Here is a 17,947-nt window from a genome sequence, read left to right as displayed (position 1 = left end):
CCTTGTCCCCTCCTACCTCTCCCCCCTTCTCTCTCTCTACCGCCCACCGCATAGGCTCCGCTCCTTTGCCGCCCACTTCCTCACTGTCCTCCGTTCTCGCCTATCCCGCCGTCGACCCCTGGCCCACGTCCTCCTGCTGTCCTGGAATGCCCTCCCTCCTCACCTCCGCCAAACTCTCTTCCCCTCTTCAAAGCCCTACTGAGAGCCCACCTCCTCCAAGAGGCCATCCCAGACTGAGCGTCCCCTTTTCCCTTTGCTCCCTCTCTGCCCCCCCTTTCACCTCCCCTCAGCTAAGCCCCCTTTTCCCCCCCTTTCCCTCTGCTCCTCCCCCTCTCCCTTCCCCTCAGCACTGTGCTCGTCCGTTCATTTGTATATATTTTTATTACCCTATTTATTTTATTAATGAGATGTACATCCCCTTGATTCTATTTATTGCTATTGCTTTTGTCTGTCTCCCCCAATTAGACTGTAAGCCCGTCAATGGGCAGGGATTGTCTCTATCTGTTGCCAAATTGTACATTCCAAGCACTTAGTACAGTGCTCTGCACATAGTAAGTGCTCAATAAATACTATTGAATGAATGAGTAAATATACAATTTGGCTCGATGCAGTGCTTTACGCATAGTAAGCACTCAATATATATGACTGAATCAATGAGTAGCAGAAATAATACAAAAACTGCATATCTACTTTCAATCACCAGTAGCTCACCACAAAATGAAGAGGGAGGAGGGGGAAGCAATGTTCAAACCAGTTTACACAGTGCTTCATCTACATCCTGGGAATCAATCAGATTTTCTGCTTATTCAATTCAATGCTAAAACAAAAACCTATAGTATTCTGCTTCTGCCAAAATTTAAATGTTTGAGGTTACCTGGTGGGTTTGGAAAGAAATGGCACAGAGTGGAGAATATTGGGATTCTGCAGGGGCAAATCCAATCCACACACCAGTGTATTCTTTACGTTAACTACCAAATATACTTGAAATTTAACAAAACATTCCTACACTTGGCATTTGTTTCTTCAACACTAAAATCACACCTAAAAGGTCTGTAAAAAAAAAAAGACAACAGGGCACGTTAATTGAACTCTGCGGCTACACTCAATCAATCGATCGTATTTATTGAGCACTTACGGGGTGCAGAGCACTGTACTAAAATGCAAGGGAGAATGTAACAGAGTTGGTAGAAACATCCCCTGCCCATAGTGAGCTTACAGTTTAGAAGGAGAGACAGACACTAATATGAATAAAGTGTGGATATGGACTGAAGTTCTGTGGGACTGAGGATTGGGTGAAAACCAAGTGCTGAAAGGGTAGAGATCCAAGTGCACTCTTTAGGGTTTTCCTGACTTGGGCTCGTTGCATTGTTTGACGGGATTTTCTTCAGTCTTCTTGTCAGTACATAGTCCTCTAGACTGTAAACTCATTGTGGGCAGGGAATGTGTCTGTTGTATTCGCCCTAGTGCGCAGTACAGTGCTCTGCACACAGTAAGCACTCAGTAAATACAACTGATTGATTGACAGTACCAGGCTGATTTCAGCAAAGAGGTTTGTAATCATTTGCATGTCTTCTTGGGTGTATGCTATCTAGGGAACAATCATTTGATTAGAGCAGCTCTTGAGTGACTGTTTCAAATACTTAGGATAATGCTAATAAAGGTGGAAGAGTCCCCTAGAAGAAAGGAAGTGCATCCAGTAAGTGTTCAATAAATGCAGTCAGTTCATTGACTGATTGATGGTATCCTCCCATCTCACAAGCCCAAAACCTTGGCATTATCCTCGACATCTTCCACAATCCCACATAATCTATCCCCCAATCCTGTCGGTTCTACCTTTATATCCCTAAAATCTGCTCTTTTCCCTTCATCCAAACTGCCACTATGCTGATCCAAACACTTATCCTATCTCACCTTGATTTCTTCATCGACTCCTTGCTGACCTCCCTGCCTCCTGTCTCTTCCCATCTAGTCCTGATTTCCCTCTCTGCACAGGTCATTTTTCTAAAAAAAAAAAAAAAAAAAAAAAATCAAGTCCATGTCTCCCTACTCCTCAAGAACCTCTAATGGTCATCCATCCACCTCCGCGTGAAACAGAAACCCCTTACCATCAGCTTTAAAGCACTCAATCAGCTTTCCCCTTCCCATTCTGCCTCACTGAAATATTACAGCCCAACCGGCACACTTCGCTCCCCTAGCACCAGCTTGCTCACTTGGCCCCGATTTCGTCTACCTCAGCGCCGACCCCTTTCCCACATCCTTCCTCCGGTCTGCAACTTCTTCCCCCGCCATATACGCCACACCCACCACTCTACCCATCTCCAAAGCCTTAATAAGATCAAATCTCCTCCAAGAGGCCTTCCTCGGGCTGCCTCACAGCTGGCCAGCGGTGGGGCAAGTCTTAACTGCGACTCTCTCCCACTTCTCTGCTGTAGGCACTTGTTCTCCTCCAACTGTGGGCTTCCCAGTTGCCTCCTAAGTGTGCTATCCCTGCTATGTCAGCTGGCAATGTGATGCCCTTTATCTATGGACAATCCCGGGCTCTAAGATTGGAACATTTTACATAATTCTCAGAGTGAACAAACAAACAATGTTGTTTCTGCATTACTCCTTCTACCAATACAGTAATAGTAAGCCAGCCTTGGCTGCGAGAATTACTTTTCCTTTTAAGAAAATAATATTTTCAGTCCAATACTTGAACTCTGTGGGGGATGTTATTTTTTTCTATTTTAAATACAACTTAGTTTGTAGTCTTGTTTATAACCTTTACTCTGTCTTGATTTATGGGGGGGGGGGGGTTGTTGTTTTTCTGCAAGCTTGAAAAACACTTGTCTATATTAAATTTCCATCTTTAGTTCCAGCCAAAAGATGAGTATTGGGAAGGATGAACTAATTGCTCTAAATTCAAAATTGAATGTTCCATCAGGACCATACATAACCAAGAGATCAAAAAATTAAACCATCATAAAGCTGATTATAGCATGTCAGTTCTCCTACAAACCAATCATTAAGCATCAGCAACTGGTCAGTGACCAATGACAACTGTCTGCCTCTCCCTACTAATTCCCACCATAACTTTCTCCTGTAACGGTTTTATCTACTTGTTTTGATGCCTATCTCCCTCCTTCTAGACTGTGAGGCCATTACGGGCAGGGATTGTCTCTGGTTGTTGCTGAATTATACTTTCCAAGTGCTTAGTACAGTGCTCTGCACACAGTAAGCACTCAATAAAAACGACTGAATGAATGAATGAACGAACATTTTGGGCTACCTGTTATCTTCAACTACAAAAGACAATTAGCATCATAAGACCCATGATCGAGAACTTAACCCACAGGTAACAGGGATGACCGAAAAGACCAACGCAGAACCAGCCCTCCCTAACACATTATGAACACACAAAAACGATCCCTTGTTGGTCTCATGTATTTACTGCTTTCAGCACATGGTGGGGTTTTTGGTTTCTCATCTTAGTTTTACAAGCCCAGTGAAGCTTCTGCTCGAAGAACCGCTCCTTTCTCATTTGCAGCACAGCGATCTGGTCTACTTGCTACAGATACCGCTCAACATTCATCTCTAATGCCTCAATCCCTAAAGCTGCTCTTCACCACAGCCACGAAGCATTTCCTCTTCACTATTTACCGTCACTCTCTGAACAGCAGTCATCTGGGTACCGATACTGTTATTCACTCTACACACACACCGAAATTTGCAGTAAAGCTGTGAATTCCAGCAACATTTCAATAAGTCACACTTCTTAAGCACCTACCGTGTGCGGAGCACTGTCCTAAGTATTTTGAAAAGATCAACAGAAGTAAAAGAGGCAGTCCTTGCCTTTAAGAAGCTTACAATTTAACAAGGAAGATAGGCAGTCATAAATTATTTATGAGTGGAGGGGAGCAGGAGAATAACTGCAACTCGAATGAAATGAACAACTACGTGGATTATGCAAACTGATATATGCACGAGTGCTAAGGGTGGCCCAAATTTATCCTGTTGGAGACAGGATGTCGGGGAGGCTTTGAAGATGGGAAGGACTGTGACCTGGCAGTTTTCACGGGTCCAGATGCCATGAACTTTGCTCTCTGATGAAGCCCTTTCCAGGGTGGCCCACATCTTCATAACCTTCAAAAAGGATTATGGTAAGGCATCCAGGTTGGCACTATCCCAAAAGGCCACTTAATAGTAATTATAATAATAATAATAAAAAAAAAAACCAACTGTGGTATTTGTTGAGCTCTCACCATGTGCTAGGCACTGTTCTAAGTGCTGGGGTACATACAAAGTAATCAGCTTGGACACAGTCCCTGTCCCACATGAGCTCACAGTCTTAATCCTCATTTTACAGAGGAGGTAATAATAATAATAATAATGTTGGTATTTGTTAAGCGCTTACTATGTTCAGAACACTGTTCTAAGCGCTGGGGTAGATACAGGGTAATCAGGTTGTCCCACATGAGGCTCACAGTCTTAATCCCCATTTTACAGATGAGGGAACTGAGGTACAGAGAAGTTAAGTGACTTGCCCAACGTCACACAGCAGACATATGGCAGAATCAGGATTAGAAGCCACATCCTCTGACTTCCAGGCTCGAGCTCTTTCTACTACGCCACGTTGGAAGCTTAATGGGTGCAAAGAATGCACTCCGTTTGCTACGGTGACCGGGTCTGTGTGTGCACGCGTGCAACTTCTGAGAGCCGTTTTCACTTTTGCTTCCTTGCTTCTTGATCCTTATAAAGCTTCTGCTTAGAGTCATTCCTCTCAGTGGCAGTACAACATGCCGGTTTAACCTCAGCAATTGACTCCCAATGTTCAGCTGAGGATCTGTTCTCCTGTATCCTTGAAAAGTCTTCTCTGTCCTTCAATTTCCCAAATTTGTGGGTATCCTGCTGTTGTTCATTCTCTTCTCGTGCCCCAACCAGGATAGCTAGGTTGATGTGAGCCCGGTTTTCTCAATGCCAGGAGATGGGCTCCCTCCCCAAATTCCTCGGTCTGTGATCGCGCCTTGCCACTGAAACCACGCTTGCCGCCATATTCGTAATCTTGGTTCAGTACATTACTAGTAAGCCATCTCTGTCTTTTAGATGTGTGGTTATTTCTTGGTCTTCTTTCCGTTTCTGTTTCTTGGGCTCAGGAGGGGTGAGAGACCTCCTGGCCACAGATGCGAAGTGATTAACTGATTTAAGTGGGGTTTTCCGCATGCATTCTTCCCTAAGCAAGCCCTCATATAGAGCTCTTTTCCACTAAACGACTTTACCCAAGTGGCACTTCCACATCCTAAAGCCGCTGGTGTCCAATTCTTTATTCTTTATACATGCCAAATGGGGGCCCAGCAGGGTCTGCTGCTGAAAGGGCACCCCAAGTTATTCCATTCCAAGGTGGCAGACCGCACCTGGTTTCCCAGAGAAGACCCCAGTGATGGGTATGGTGGATGTGAGCATCTCACTCAACAGCAGTGTCCCAACGGGATGAGGGCTCAGCAGGGTAGAATGCTGCTGTGACGATCCATAAAGCAATGCAGGTGTATGGCCACACACACAGCAGCTAGACCCTCACCAAGCATCTCGCAAGGAGTGATGTCGGCTTCCAGGGGCCAAAGCGAGAGCGTGTGGATGGTTTGGTGCAAACCATCACCACACATAAAACACTCTACAGGTGCCACTGACAGCAGGATGCCTCATATCTGCACCTAAACAAGTCTGCCGCGAATAGGTGGTCCAGGATTTGGGTTGCTTGGTCACCGAAAAGGCAGCAGCTCTGCTGGGCAGCCCCCAGAGGTCTGAGCAGTCCCATACAGGATGGCACTGCTCACCTCAAATGGGGAAGTGGGCCAGGAAAGGTGTCCCTAAATAATTGCCTGCCTCACCCTAACCCAGCTCACCAGACGACCGCAACTGGTGAGCCGTGCACCTGCGGTACAAAAACAACAGAAAAAAGGTTGAAACTACGAAGACGGCCACTGCATCACGGAGCATCAGGACCCTAGGTATCAATGAAAACAGTCACTGGGCTAGAGGAAGAACAACAACTCTATCTCTATATGACCCACCCTGGCACTGAGTCGACACCGCGGCACTAACCGAGACTAGGCCTCTCAGATGGAGGTCGGTGCTACACACATACCTTGTTCAGGAGCGGCCTTCCATCTTCGAAACGACATCTAGCAGGGAGTTGGATTTGCCATTAGCCAAGCACTGGGATCAGGTCTTCCAAATCTGCCTAGAGGCATGCTTAGCAACAGGGAACTGGCTTCTCACAGGCTTGGGCGTACCCAAGTGTGACGTTTTCATGCCTTAGAGAAAAGATCACTGCTATCTGGCACCACTTTTAAAACAAAAATACGGTCTGTCCTGATTGGGTCACCACCCCTAGGTTTAGAGTTCAGGGCTCAAACAGTGATTGATAAGGAATTTCCCATGGAGGGATTCTAGCTTGAGAACGTCCACATCTTCTTGATCAGTGATTACTATTATTAATGCCATGAATGGGTAGAGCACTGTTTCTTCTTTCCCATCCATTTTCTAATTTTGTTCTCATATTTTGGCCAGGTCTTTCCCACTTTGGACCTTAAAACCTTACATTTTACAATGCTGTGTTATTTAGTTAGGTGGGTTGAAAATACTTGATCAAATGAACAGAATACCATTGTCCAATACAATATTTCACATTTAGAGCCTTGGAAAACTTTTAAAATTTATCTTACCAAATCGTCTAGTAGTCAAAGCCAGTGATGCCACTGGAGGTTAAGGTTACCTATGAGCGGGAGTGGGCTCAAAACTCAAGCTGTAGAAAGACTTTTTTTCCCTACTCTGCCTAATAAAACATGCAACTGTTCTGTCCCTTAGCCAACCAAATCCCATTTTCACACACCAATGTGTACTTGAATCACACGAAATGTTCATGGTATTCTCTAGTGATCTTTATTTGAAACCAGCTGCTATCTAAACAAGACTGAATCTTCCCTCCCAACACATAACTAAACATATTACACATGGTATCAACAGAAAACCTACAGACGTGTGTTGAGCTAGTTACAAAGAAATCGACTGACCGTTCCCCTAAGCTTCACGGTGAATCTTTTAGCCAGACGTACCTGGGTCAGAAGCATGAATGCATTGTCTGCTCGGAGATTTTTCTTCAGAAACTCCACACAGTGGGCTTCAAGGGCAGGGACAGCATATTTTTTAGCTGTGTAAAGTGTTGTCATTACAGTCTCCGGTCCAATCTGTACCTCATCAGAATAAAGAAATCTGAAAGCAGACAAAACAAACATTGGTTTAATGAGATTAAAGTCTGCTTTAGCTGAGTAGGGACTTGAATGTCAACAGCCCAAAGAGTAAAATATGAACTGGAATGTAATAAGCAAACACTGCTTTCAACATGTTAGAAAACAGAACACCTGGGAGACAGTGTATTCTACTGGAAAGAACCCTGGACTTGAAGTCAGGAGATCTAGCCTAGTCTGGGTCATGGTCTTGGCACATCATGTGACTGGGTAAATCACATAACCTCTCTGCATCTATTCTTCTCCATCTGGCCCTCTCAGGGAGGGAGGAGAAATAAGATAATAAATAGATGGGAAACTCCTCTGAGCTCTTTGGAACAACTAGGGCAAGATAGTTCTGGAAATACAACCATTAGGCATTTCTCCTCCTCCAGCTCACTGATCCATTTGATGTTTCTCTAGATGGCAAGGCCTTTCCTGACCTAATAGACTGGATTTTACCAACACATACCTCTTCTAACCTTTCTAAAGCTTTGGACATCTTAAGGATGATAATGGAGCCTCTTGTTGAGAAGCTGCAAAAAAGGAACTGATTCTAGTGCTTGCCGTTTGCCCAGTGGTACACACACTCTCGCGCCCCTGTTAGTAAATACAATGCATAAATGCATTACCTTGCAACTGTATTGCTGATTTTTGAAGATGAGGCCACTGGAGGTTAAGGTTACCTATGAGCGTGAATGGGCTCAAAAGCCCAATGCCAACCACAAATCAGAACACTGACGCTCAGACTCCAGAATCTTAAAGACAGAAGTAACTTGGTATATAATCTAGCCCATCCTCCTACTTCTAAACAGGGCTGGACAAAACAATTATCTAACTTATTTTGAAGAGGCGGCTAGGGGAAGGAGACTCTCCCAGCATCCCATTCCAGTATCCAACAGGTTTTGGCTTGATTTCAAAGATTAATTAGTGGAGTATTAAGAGGAAGATCAGGTTTCCAGAATGTACATTTCATGCCCAAGACTTCACACTCTGATTTGCCAACTTGTGCTTCATTTCTCAGGCTAATCAAAATAGGGAATCTGTTACAATAATGGAAAGGAAAGGAATGCAGACAAACCACATAAATAGAACTAGCTTCAACTTAGTTATTAAGCATTTACCATGTGCCAAACATTGTGTTCTGCACTGGCGTAGATACAAGATGAGCAGATCAGACTTAGTCCCTGTTTCACGTAAGCCTAAGATGGAGGGAGAGCAGGTATCATATCCCCATTTTACAGGTGAGGATGCTGGGGCACAGAGAGGTTAAGTGACTTGCCCAAGGTCACACAGCAGATCACTGGCAGAACTGGAATTGGAAGCCAGGTCTCCACAATCCTAGTCCCATGCTTTTTCCACTAGGCTGCATATTATAATAATAATAATAATAATTTTATCTGTTAAGTGTTTTCTATTGGCCAACCACTGTATGAAGCGCAAGATCATCGGGTCACAGTCCTTGGTCTACACAGCACTCCCGGTCTCTGGGGGAGGAACAAGAAGTACTGAATTTTACAGATAACAATAATAATAATTATGGTATTTGTTAAACACTTACTGTATGTCAGGCTCTGGCCTAATCACTGGGGTAGAGACAAGATAATCGGGTTGGACACAGTCCCTATCCCACACAGGGATCACAGTCTTAATCCCCATTTTACAGATGAGCTAACTGAAGCGCAGAGAAGTAAAGTGACTTGCCCAAGGTCACTGAGCAGACAAGTGGTGGAACCAGGATTAGAACCCAGATCTTTCAGACTCCCAGGCCCGTGCTCTATTCGCTAGCCACATTGGAAACTGAAACACGAAGAAGTCAAGTGACTTGCGCAAGGTCCTACAGCAGGCAAGAAGCGGACCCAGGATTGGAACCCAGGTCCTCTACCAGGCCTGTGCTCTTTCCACCAGGCCATGCTGCTTCTGCACAGATGATTCGCGACCCACGCTTTAGCCATTAGTTAAAACCTCCCCTGCCAAAGTGATTGAAATTTCACCTCTAAAACTTCCAGGTCTCTGCTCGAAGTGCTAAAACTTCAATTAAATAAACAACAGGGCCTGGATAACTCACAAATTGGATCATTAGCATTTGAAGCATTGAGAGTTGGCTAATATTTGGTATAATATTAACAATAAAAATTATGGGATTTGCTAAGCTCTTACTACCTGCCAAGCAGAGTACTAAGCACTGGGGTAGATACAAGAAAATCAGGTCTCACATGAGGCTCACAGTTGAAGTAAGAGGGAGAACAGGCATTGAATCCCCATTTTGCAGATGAAGGAACTCGGGCCCAGAGAAGCTAAGTGAACTCGCCCAAGCTCACACGGCAGGTATGTTACAGAGCCGAAATCAGAACCCAGGTCCTCTGATTCCCCAGCCTGTGCTCCTTCCACTAAACCCTGCTGCTTCTCAGAAATGAAAATAAAAAATCCTGAAATCAAAACCCTGAAATAAAAGCACTGTAAAAAAAAAACACCCACCACACTAGATTTAGAGGGCATCTTTCCTCAAAAGAACTTTAAGTGACAAGTACATATTTTCATTTATCTTCATAGCACACTTGGTCAAAGGAAGTTCTATTACCCCCAGTCTAAATTTGAAATACTGAAGAAAGGGGGAGTCAAGCCAGCTGGCCAAAATGCCATCATCATTATGCATTAGCCAAATAATAATAATAATAATGTTGGTATTTGTTAAGCACTTACTATGTGCCAAGCACTGTTCTAAGTGCTGGGGTAGATACAGGGTCATCAGGTTATCCCTCGTGGGGCTCACAGTCTTCATCCCCATTTTCCAGATGAGGCAGCTGAAGCCCAGAGAAGTTAAGTGACTTGCCCTAGGTCACACAGCAGACAAGCGACGGAGCCGGGATTAGAACCCATGACCTCTGACTCCCAAGCCCAGCCACGCTGCTTCTCAATACACCAGGGCACTTCATTTGCAACATATTCTTTTTCAAAAATAATGAGAGCTTTCAATTCTTATCTGCATCGACTTTTCAAAAACTGAATTTCACATCCTACTGTGGCTCCTACTATATTCTAGAGCTCCAGGGAAATTACATGCCTGGTAGAATAAAATGCTGTAGAAACAGAACGAAGTTTGTTATGGGAAGGGATCATGTCTGCTAATTATGTTGTACTGGACTATCCCAAGCACTTAGTACAGTGCTCTGCACCTAGTAAGTGCTCCATAAATACCATTAGTTGACTGAGTATGACCTAATACTCTAAGCCCCCTACGCAAGAGACATGGGTGTCTCTCCCTTTACTCCTCTGCTTTCCTCCATCAACATCCTTGGGCAGAATACTGAGTCTGGATTGAGAATGAGAAGACACAGTTTTCAAGCCCTCAATTTACTAGCCCAGGGTGCAGCTCCCCAGCCAGAGGCAACTTCTTCGCCTGCTGGGCCTCTCCTGGTGACAAGCTGGGTAACATATGCTTATAACCAGGCACTCTTGCTCACCACCATACCTCCCCACCCTATCCCCAGGGAACATCTGTTCACCACTGCTCCCCATTCCAGTTCAACTGGTAGTTATTAATAGCAGTAATAGCAGCAGCAGAATTTATTAAGTTTTCACTGGATGCAGTGTGTTGAACTAGGGGGTTTGAGGAAAACAGAGTAACAGGTGGCATTTGCCCTGCCCACAAGGAGTTAATACTCCAATGGGGAAGACAAACATACAAATATTTACCACTTGAGTGGTCAAAATATAACACACACACACACACACACACACACACAATACTTGCTAAGGGGGCTCTGCGGCTCTCGGCCACATTGTATTTTTGGGTGCAGCTCTTCTGTTCCACGAAGCTTGGCCACACCTTTTATAGGGCATCGATGGCGGGAAACGCAAAGAGAAATGGCTTTGAAATATTTCAGAAACAAAATGATACATGGCCAAAAGATACATATCCTAAAGAAGATCTACCATAGTATCTGTATCGTGATCCAAAAAAGCCCTTTGGACTTAAAAGTTTCACCTCCTCACCCCATTAATTCACTCAGTCTTTCATCTGTGTTCCACTTTAGCCCCACTGGTGATGAAATGAATGGGCTTGGGGAGACTGGAACGTCCCACAAAATGCACAAACTTGAAAAAAATGATAGCTCCTGTCCAATTTTCCGGTAATGGACCCTGAAAAACTGTGGTGTCCATATATAACATGTACCCTTTCATGTTGCTATCAGTAGCTGAAAAGACGTGTTTTTTCCAGCAGGAGATCATCTTACCGCTCAGGCCCACGAAGCATCTACAATGAACTCTCAACACACTAAGTTGCTCTCCCTAAATATGAAACTATAACAACTTCAATCGATGTTTGATTTTAAAGGATTCGAAAACTTACTAAGCCGCATTTATTGATCAAAAACATGAATATTGCCCTTCTGTCCCTGCATCTTTATTTTGAACAATGTGCCATCAACGTAAAGCCCACGAATCTCAGGGACAGGGGCCAGTCTTTGAGAGAACAGGTTGTTAATCATACCCAATAATAATTTCCCCAGACCAAGGGAAAATCAAAACACATCTAATTTCAAAATGGAGCTAGAGAAAACTGTACCTGGGTCATGACCTACCTGAATCTACTCTAGGGAAGAAAGGATGTGGACAAGATCCTGTTGGGAGTTTTCCCTGCTTCTGCCTCTGCTGCTCTGCTTCTGACTGGGCTCCTACTGGAGGGCAGAACTCCAGAGAGCCCTAAAAGAAGTGAAGTAGTGGAAGCAGGGAAATATAAAAACCACAGCCATTTCCGCCCCCGCCATCACCATCCTCACATCTACTGGCTCCCTTGAGTTCAAGTTTCAGTTGAGAACTCAGAGGTTACCAGGTAACAAGCAAAATAGCTTTCAACTACTCGGAGTTGTCCTGCATAGTCGGTAGCAGGATTCACTTATGAGTGCATGTGGGGCAGGAAAAAAACCCAATGAGGGACACACAGTCCGGGCTACACTGGGCACACAAAAAGGTTGTCCCTTGCTGTGCTGTTCTGCTTACGGTTTATAGCACCCTTTTTTATGCATCTGTTAAGTGCTTACTATGTGCCAGGGACTGTACTAAGTGCTGGGGTAGATACAACCTAATCAGGTTGGTCACAGTCCCTGGTCCCACATGGGGCTCACAGTTGTAATCCCCATTTTACAGACGATGAAACTGAGGCACAGAGAAGTTCAGTGACTTACCCAAAGTGACACAGCAGACAAGTGACAGAGCCGGGATTAGAACACAGATCCTTCTGCCTCCCCAGATCCTTCCGGGCTCCATCCGCTAGGCCATATTGTTTTTCTCTTTGGTACCTTTTTCTTTTTTACCCCCTTTGATCACTTCTAAGTCGCACTTGGGCCAGCAGTATGTTTCCTGACACATTCGAGACAGCCGCTGTGCATGCTTCAAGTCCCTATCACCTAATGTGCAATGACCGTATTTGTGTCATGACCCTCCCTCTCCCTCCTGCTGCACACAGTAAGCATCCTCTGAAATAAAAGCCCCTCTGCCAAAATCTGGGGGTTTTCCGGTTTTTTTCCCCCAATTTCAACAGCTCGGCGGTGGGGAAGTTTAAATGGTGCAGGGCTGGCAGGAAGAGAAGGGGTGACAGGAAGAGATTGGCACAGGCAGGAGACGGAGGCAGTCAGAGCCCCGGTTAGGGTGGGGGTCAGTAAGCAGCAAGTGGAGTGGGGAGTTAAGAGCCCAGTCTCAAGTGCAACCCTGTGAGCTGAGCAAAGAGATCCAGTCAGGACCCCATCGCTACCCATCCCTCTAGACAGCAAGCTTGTGGGCAGGGATTGTGTTGACCAACAAGAGTAAGCACTCAATAAATATCACTGATCCATCACCTGATTGACCTGGCCATACCTGGGATACTGACTCCTGAGAGCGTGGACCCACCAACCTGAGCCCACAGGAAAGGACAGCTGCCGCCCTGCCCATCCTGGCCCTGGGCCCTGGGGTTGGGGTGCAATGCCTGGGTTGGGGGAAGCCCGCAGTCCAGGGGGCTCAGTACTGTGTCTTCCAAGTACAGAACAGCTGTCTGTCTCTGCGGGTGAATCCAGAGCCAGGGTGGCAGAGTAGTGTGGAGCACGGCGGAGTGCAGCACTACTACATTAGCGAGATATGACTCTCAGAGCCAAGATGCCAGCAGGGGAGAGCTGGGAAAAAGCAGGGTACCGAGCTAAGCTTTCGACAGAGAACGGAGCCTCAGAGAATGGGGGTATTCCGCAATGCTGAGGAGGAAAGACAGAGGCTTGGGCGCTGTCCCTCCCCATGGCCAAAGGGCATTATTTGCTTCCTGTGGTGTTTTCTGACACTGGAGTGTCTGGAGTCCCCTTTCCCCTATCCCACAGCTTAGCAATTGTTGGCCCAGCAGAGGTTAGGCTGAGAAGCTGGGTTTCATGGTTTGTTTTTTTTTTTGTATGTTTGGAGCGGGGGGTGGGGGAGGGTGGTAGAGAGACATGGCAGCACCCAGTCCCCCAATCAATCAGTGGTATTCATTACTTACTGTGTGCAGAGCACTGTACTAAGTGATTGGGAGAGTACAATCACTGTGAAGCAGTGTGGCTCAGTGGAAAGAGCATGGGCTTTGGAGTCAGGGCTCATGAGTTCAAATCCCAGCTCTGCCACTTGTCGGCTGTGTGACTGTGGGCAAGTCACTTAACTTCTCTGTGTCTCAGTTTCCTCATCTGTAAAATGGGGATTAGGACTGTGAGCCCCACTTGGGACAACCTGATTCCCCTATGTCTACCCCAGCGCTTAGAACAGTGCTCGGCACATAGTAAGCGCTTAACAAATACCAACATTATTATTATTATTATTACAATACAAGGTTGGTAGGTATGTTCCCTGCCCACAACAAGCTTGTACTGAACCTCCATTTTACAGGTAAGGAAACTGAGGGATAAAGAAGTTAAGTGACTTGAGCAAAGCCACACAGCAGGCAACTGACGGAGCCAGGATTAGAACCTGGGTCCTCTGACTCCCAGGCCCATGCACTTTCCCACCACACCAGGCAGTTGCAAACTCAAATTGCCACAGAAGAGCAACTCAGGGGCAAAACTTAAATGTATTTAGGTTTATCCCAACATACTTCTAAAAGATACCATGAAAGGCCCGTTACCTTTAGAAGATACAGTTTCCTTGAAAAATGATATGAAATAAGCATTGCAGTTATCTGTTTATGTCTTTATACTTCTGCAGCACCTTATTTTTGAAAGGCTTCACATTCTAACTTTCTAGTATTTTGCAAACTTACTCTTGAGTCACTGAATGCAACCTTCCCGGTCCACTTAAGACTGTAATTTATGTGACTTCTCAACAGTAGAGAGAGACCTTATTGACCATTCGTGTGAAATTACTGCCTGGGGCGGCATCGAGGTCCAGGAAATTGGACTAGTGAAGCCGCAGTCCACTCTACATTTCCCTGACTTAAAATACGGGTTCACGTTGGAAAAGCATCATTACTTGGCTAGATGGAGATCAAGCACTTAGTACAGTGCCTAGTACGCACATGGTATATGTTCAATAAATACCACTGATAAATTGATCGATGTTCTTAACAGACTGATGTACTGCTTTTGAAGGCCAACCTTTCTAGCTTGCTACCTGATCCTGGAGGAGTGAGTTGAACTGGGGCCTTATTGATGCTCTTCCCTTAGATTTAGGACCTACCACCTCTATAAGACATACACAGTCCACTTCCAACTATGTTTCAACAGATTACCCTTCTCATAAAAGGAAACACTAAGTCAAGCAATCATATTTATTGAGCGCTTATTGTTCTAAACCCTTGGGAAAGTACAATATAACAGAGTTGGTAGACATGTTCCCTGCCCACAATGAGCTTACAGTCTAGAGGGGGAGACAGACATTAATAAAAATAAGGCACAGACATAGACACGAGTGCTGTGGGCTGAGGGAGGGGTGAACAAGGGTGCAGATCCATGTGTAAAGGTGACACAGAAGGGAGTGGGAGAAGAGGAAATGAGGGCTTATTCGGGTAAATGTGCTCAAGGAGGTGGTGTGCTTTAAAGAGAGCTGTGAAAGTGGGGAGAGTGAGCATCTGTCAATCAAACAATTGTATTTATTGAGCATTTACGTGTGCAAAGCACTGAATTAAACACTTGTGAGAGTACAATATAACATATCTGTTGGATAGGAAGAGGCAGGCAGGGAATACGTGCTCTGCTACTATATTACTTTCGCAAGTGCTTAGTAGAGGCACTCAGTAGATGTCATTGATTGATTTAATTGAAAGATCTTTTGTAACTGAAGCTTCTTTGGCTGTCTAGTTTATAAAATTAGAGCATCAAAACACACACCCAATTTAGTCTGCCTTAAACTCTGCTTCAACATGAAGGTAATTCTACCCTTAATAATCTGACGATAAAAAGAACTTGAAATTCAGAGAAACAGTAAAAGACAACTGATAGGTTTTTAGTGAAAAAGATGGCACCATTTAAGACATTGAAGCACACTCTCAGACAGTTTAAAGGGGGGCGGGGGGTGTCTCGCTCTCATCTCTCTCGCTGCGGAACCTTTGCCCACATCCTGCCTCTGGCCTGGAACTCCCTCCCCCTTCATATCTCACAGACCACCACTCTCCCCACCTTCAAAACCCTCCTAAGATCATATCTCCTCCAAAAGGCTTTCCCCAGTTAAGCCCTCATTTCCCCCACTCCCCCTCCATTCTGCATCCCCTATGCTTTTGGATTGGTACCATATATTAAAAAGGACTTGATATTCACCCCATCCTAGGCTCCACAGCACTCACGTTCACATCCACAGTGTATTTTAATGTCTGTTTTCCTGCCTCAACTATAAGCTCCCAGGGGACAGGGACCATGTCTACCAACTCTGCTGTATTGTCCTCTCCCAAATGCTTAGTGCAATGCTCTGCATACACACAGGCACACACACACACACACACACACAAAATACTCAAATACCACTGATTTTTTTTTACCCCAAACTATGAAACATTTACTCAACAAGAAGAGTTACAGATTGTTGAAACAATAACCTGTGCCCGACAAACACATAAAATGAAAAAGGCTTACTTCAGTAAAGCTAGGAAGGCAGCAGGCTCCACATCAGGCAGCTCAATCTCTGTAGACGTTGTGGCCATTCCACCATTAAACATGGCATCGAAGACAGCACTGCCCACAGCCAACACAAACCTGACATTAAAAAAAAGTATATCCTACATTAAAATTTGGCTTTTAACTAAACTGCACTTGAAATTATGATTAGACCTTGTACCTGCTTCAAAGGAAAAAGAATGAATGTTCAATGCCAAACAGAATGATCGATGGCACACTACCTCTGTTCTAGGCTACTTCACATATCTGCTTTCAAAAACATTAAAAGACAAGACAAGGCTGGTGATATATGGAAAGTCTTCTTAATATTGAAAGGGTAACCTTCCCAAAATTCTAAAGGAGGTCTTGCAGGTCTTTCAGCAACAGCAATGGAATCCAATTTTCCTTTATCACTATCCCTTTTACTACAGACAGCCCTTTCCAAACCTAACCTTGTGTTTGCCATTCACCCCCTCCTTATTTGTACTAATGAGCTGACATTTAATTTCAAGAATCACAACAAATAATTTTCAGTGCCAATCAAATAATAATATAATGTATTTTTATGGTATTTGTTAGGTGCTTACTATGTGCCAGGCACTGTACTAATCATTGGGGTAGATACAAGATAAATAGGTTGGACACAGTCCCTGTCCCACATAGGGCTCAAAGTCTTAATCCCTAATTTGCAGATAAGGTAACTGAGGCCCAGAGATGTGAAGTGACTTGCGCTAGGTCACACAGGAGACAAGCGGCAGAGCCAGGATAAGAATACAGGTCCTCTGATTCACTCAATCATATTTATTGAGTGCTTACTGTGCACAGATCAAGGTACTAAGCTCTTGGGAGAGTGGGAGACAGATATTAATATAAATAAATGAATTAGAGATATGTACTTATGTGCTGTGGGGTTGGGAGGGGGAAGAACAAAGGGAGCAAGTCAGGGTGATGCAGAAGGGAATGGGAGAAGAGGAAAGGGAGGCATAGTCAGGGAAGACCTCCTGGAGGAGATGTGCTTTTGATGAGGATTTGAAGGGGGGGGCGGGGATAATTGTCTGTCGAATATGAAGAGGGAGGGCATTGCAGGCCAGAGGCAGGACATGAGTGAGAGGTCAGTGGTGAGATAGGCGAGACAGAGGCATGGTGAGAAGGTTAGCATTAGAGGAACAAAGTATGTGGGTTGAGTTGTAGTAGGAGAGTAGCAAGGTGAGGTAGGAAAGGGCATGGTGACTAAGTGCTTTAAAGCCAATGGTGAAGAGTTTTTGTTTGATGCAGAGGTAGATGGGCAACCACTGGAATTATCTGAGGAATGGGGAAACATGTCTTGAGCACTTTTGTAGAAAAATGATCCGGCAGCAGAGTGAAGTACAGACTGGAGTGGGGAGAAGCAGGAGGCTGGGAGGTCAGCAAAGTGGCTGATAATGTAATCCAGGCGGGACAGGATGAGTGATTGTATTACCAAGGTAGCAGTTTGGATGGAGAGGAAAAGGTGGATTTTAGTTATGTTATGAAGGTGGGACTGACGGGACTTAGTCATGGACTCAATATGTGGGTTGAATGAGAGAAAGGAGTCAAGGATAAAGCCAAGGCTACAGGCTTGTGAGACAA

General features: G+C 44.8%; 1 protein-coding gene and 1 non-coding gene across 2 annotated transcripts in view; both read right to left on the bottom strand.

Annotated features, from left to right (window-relative positions):
• The window catches only part of BTBD2 (BTB domain containing 2), a 61,939-nt gene that overhangs the window by 27,269 nt on the left and 16,723 nt on the right, over positions 1 to 17,947 (bottom strand). Inside the window, exons 2-3 of the mRNA XM_029052430.2 lie at positions 16,319 to 16,438; positions 7,092 to 7,248 (exon numbers count right to left, since the gene is read on the bottom strand). Coding sequence (XP_028908263.1) covers positions 7,092 to 7,248; positions 16,319 to 16,438 — 277 coding nt within the window. The remainder of the gene's footprint in view (positions 1 to 7,091; positions 7,249 to 16,318; positions 16,439 to 17,947) is intronic.
• On the bottom strand, positions 5,486 to 5,545 carry MIR7420 (microRNA mir-7420). The gene has a single exon (NR_127407.1). It is a non-coding gene; the product is annotated as a microRNA mir-7420 (primary transcript).

The sequence above is a fragment of the Ornithorhynchus anatinus genome, chromosome X2, assembly GCF_004115215.2.
Source record: "Ornithorhynchus anatinus isolate Pmale09 chromosome X2, mOrnAna1.pri.v4, whole genome shotgun sequence".
Classification (NCBI taxonomy): domain Eukaryota; kingdom Metazoa; phylum Chordata; class Mammalia; order Monotremata; family Ornithorhynchidae; genus Ornithorhynchus; species Ornithorhynchus anatinus.
Note: the sequence above shows the minus strand (reverse complement) of the source record. Positions and strands in the feature narration are given on the sequence as shown.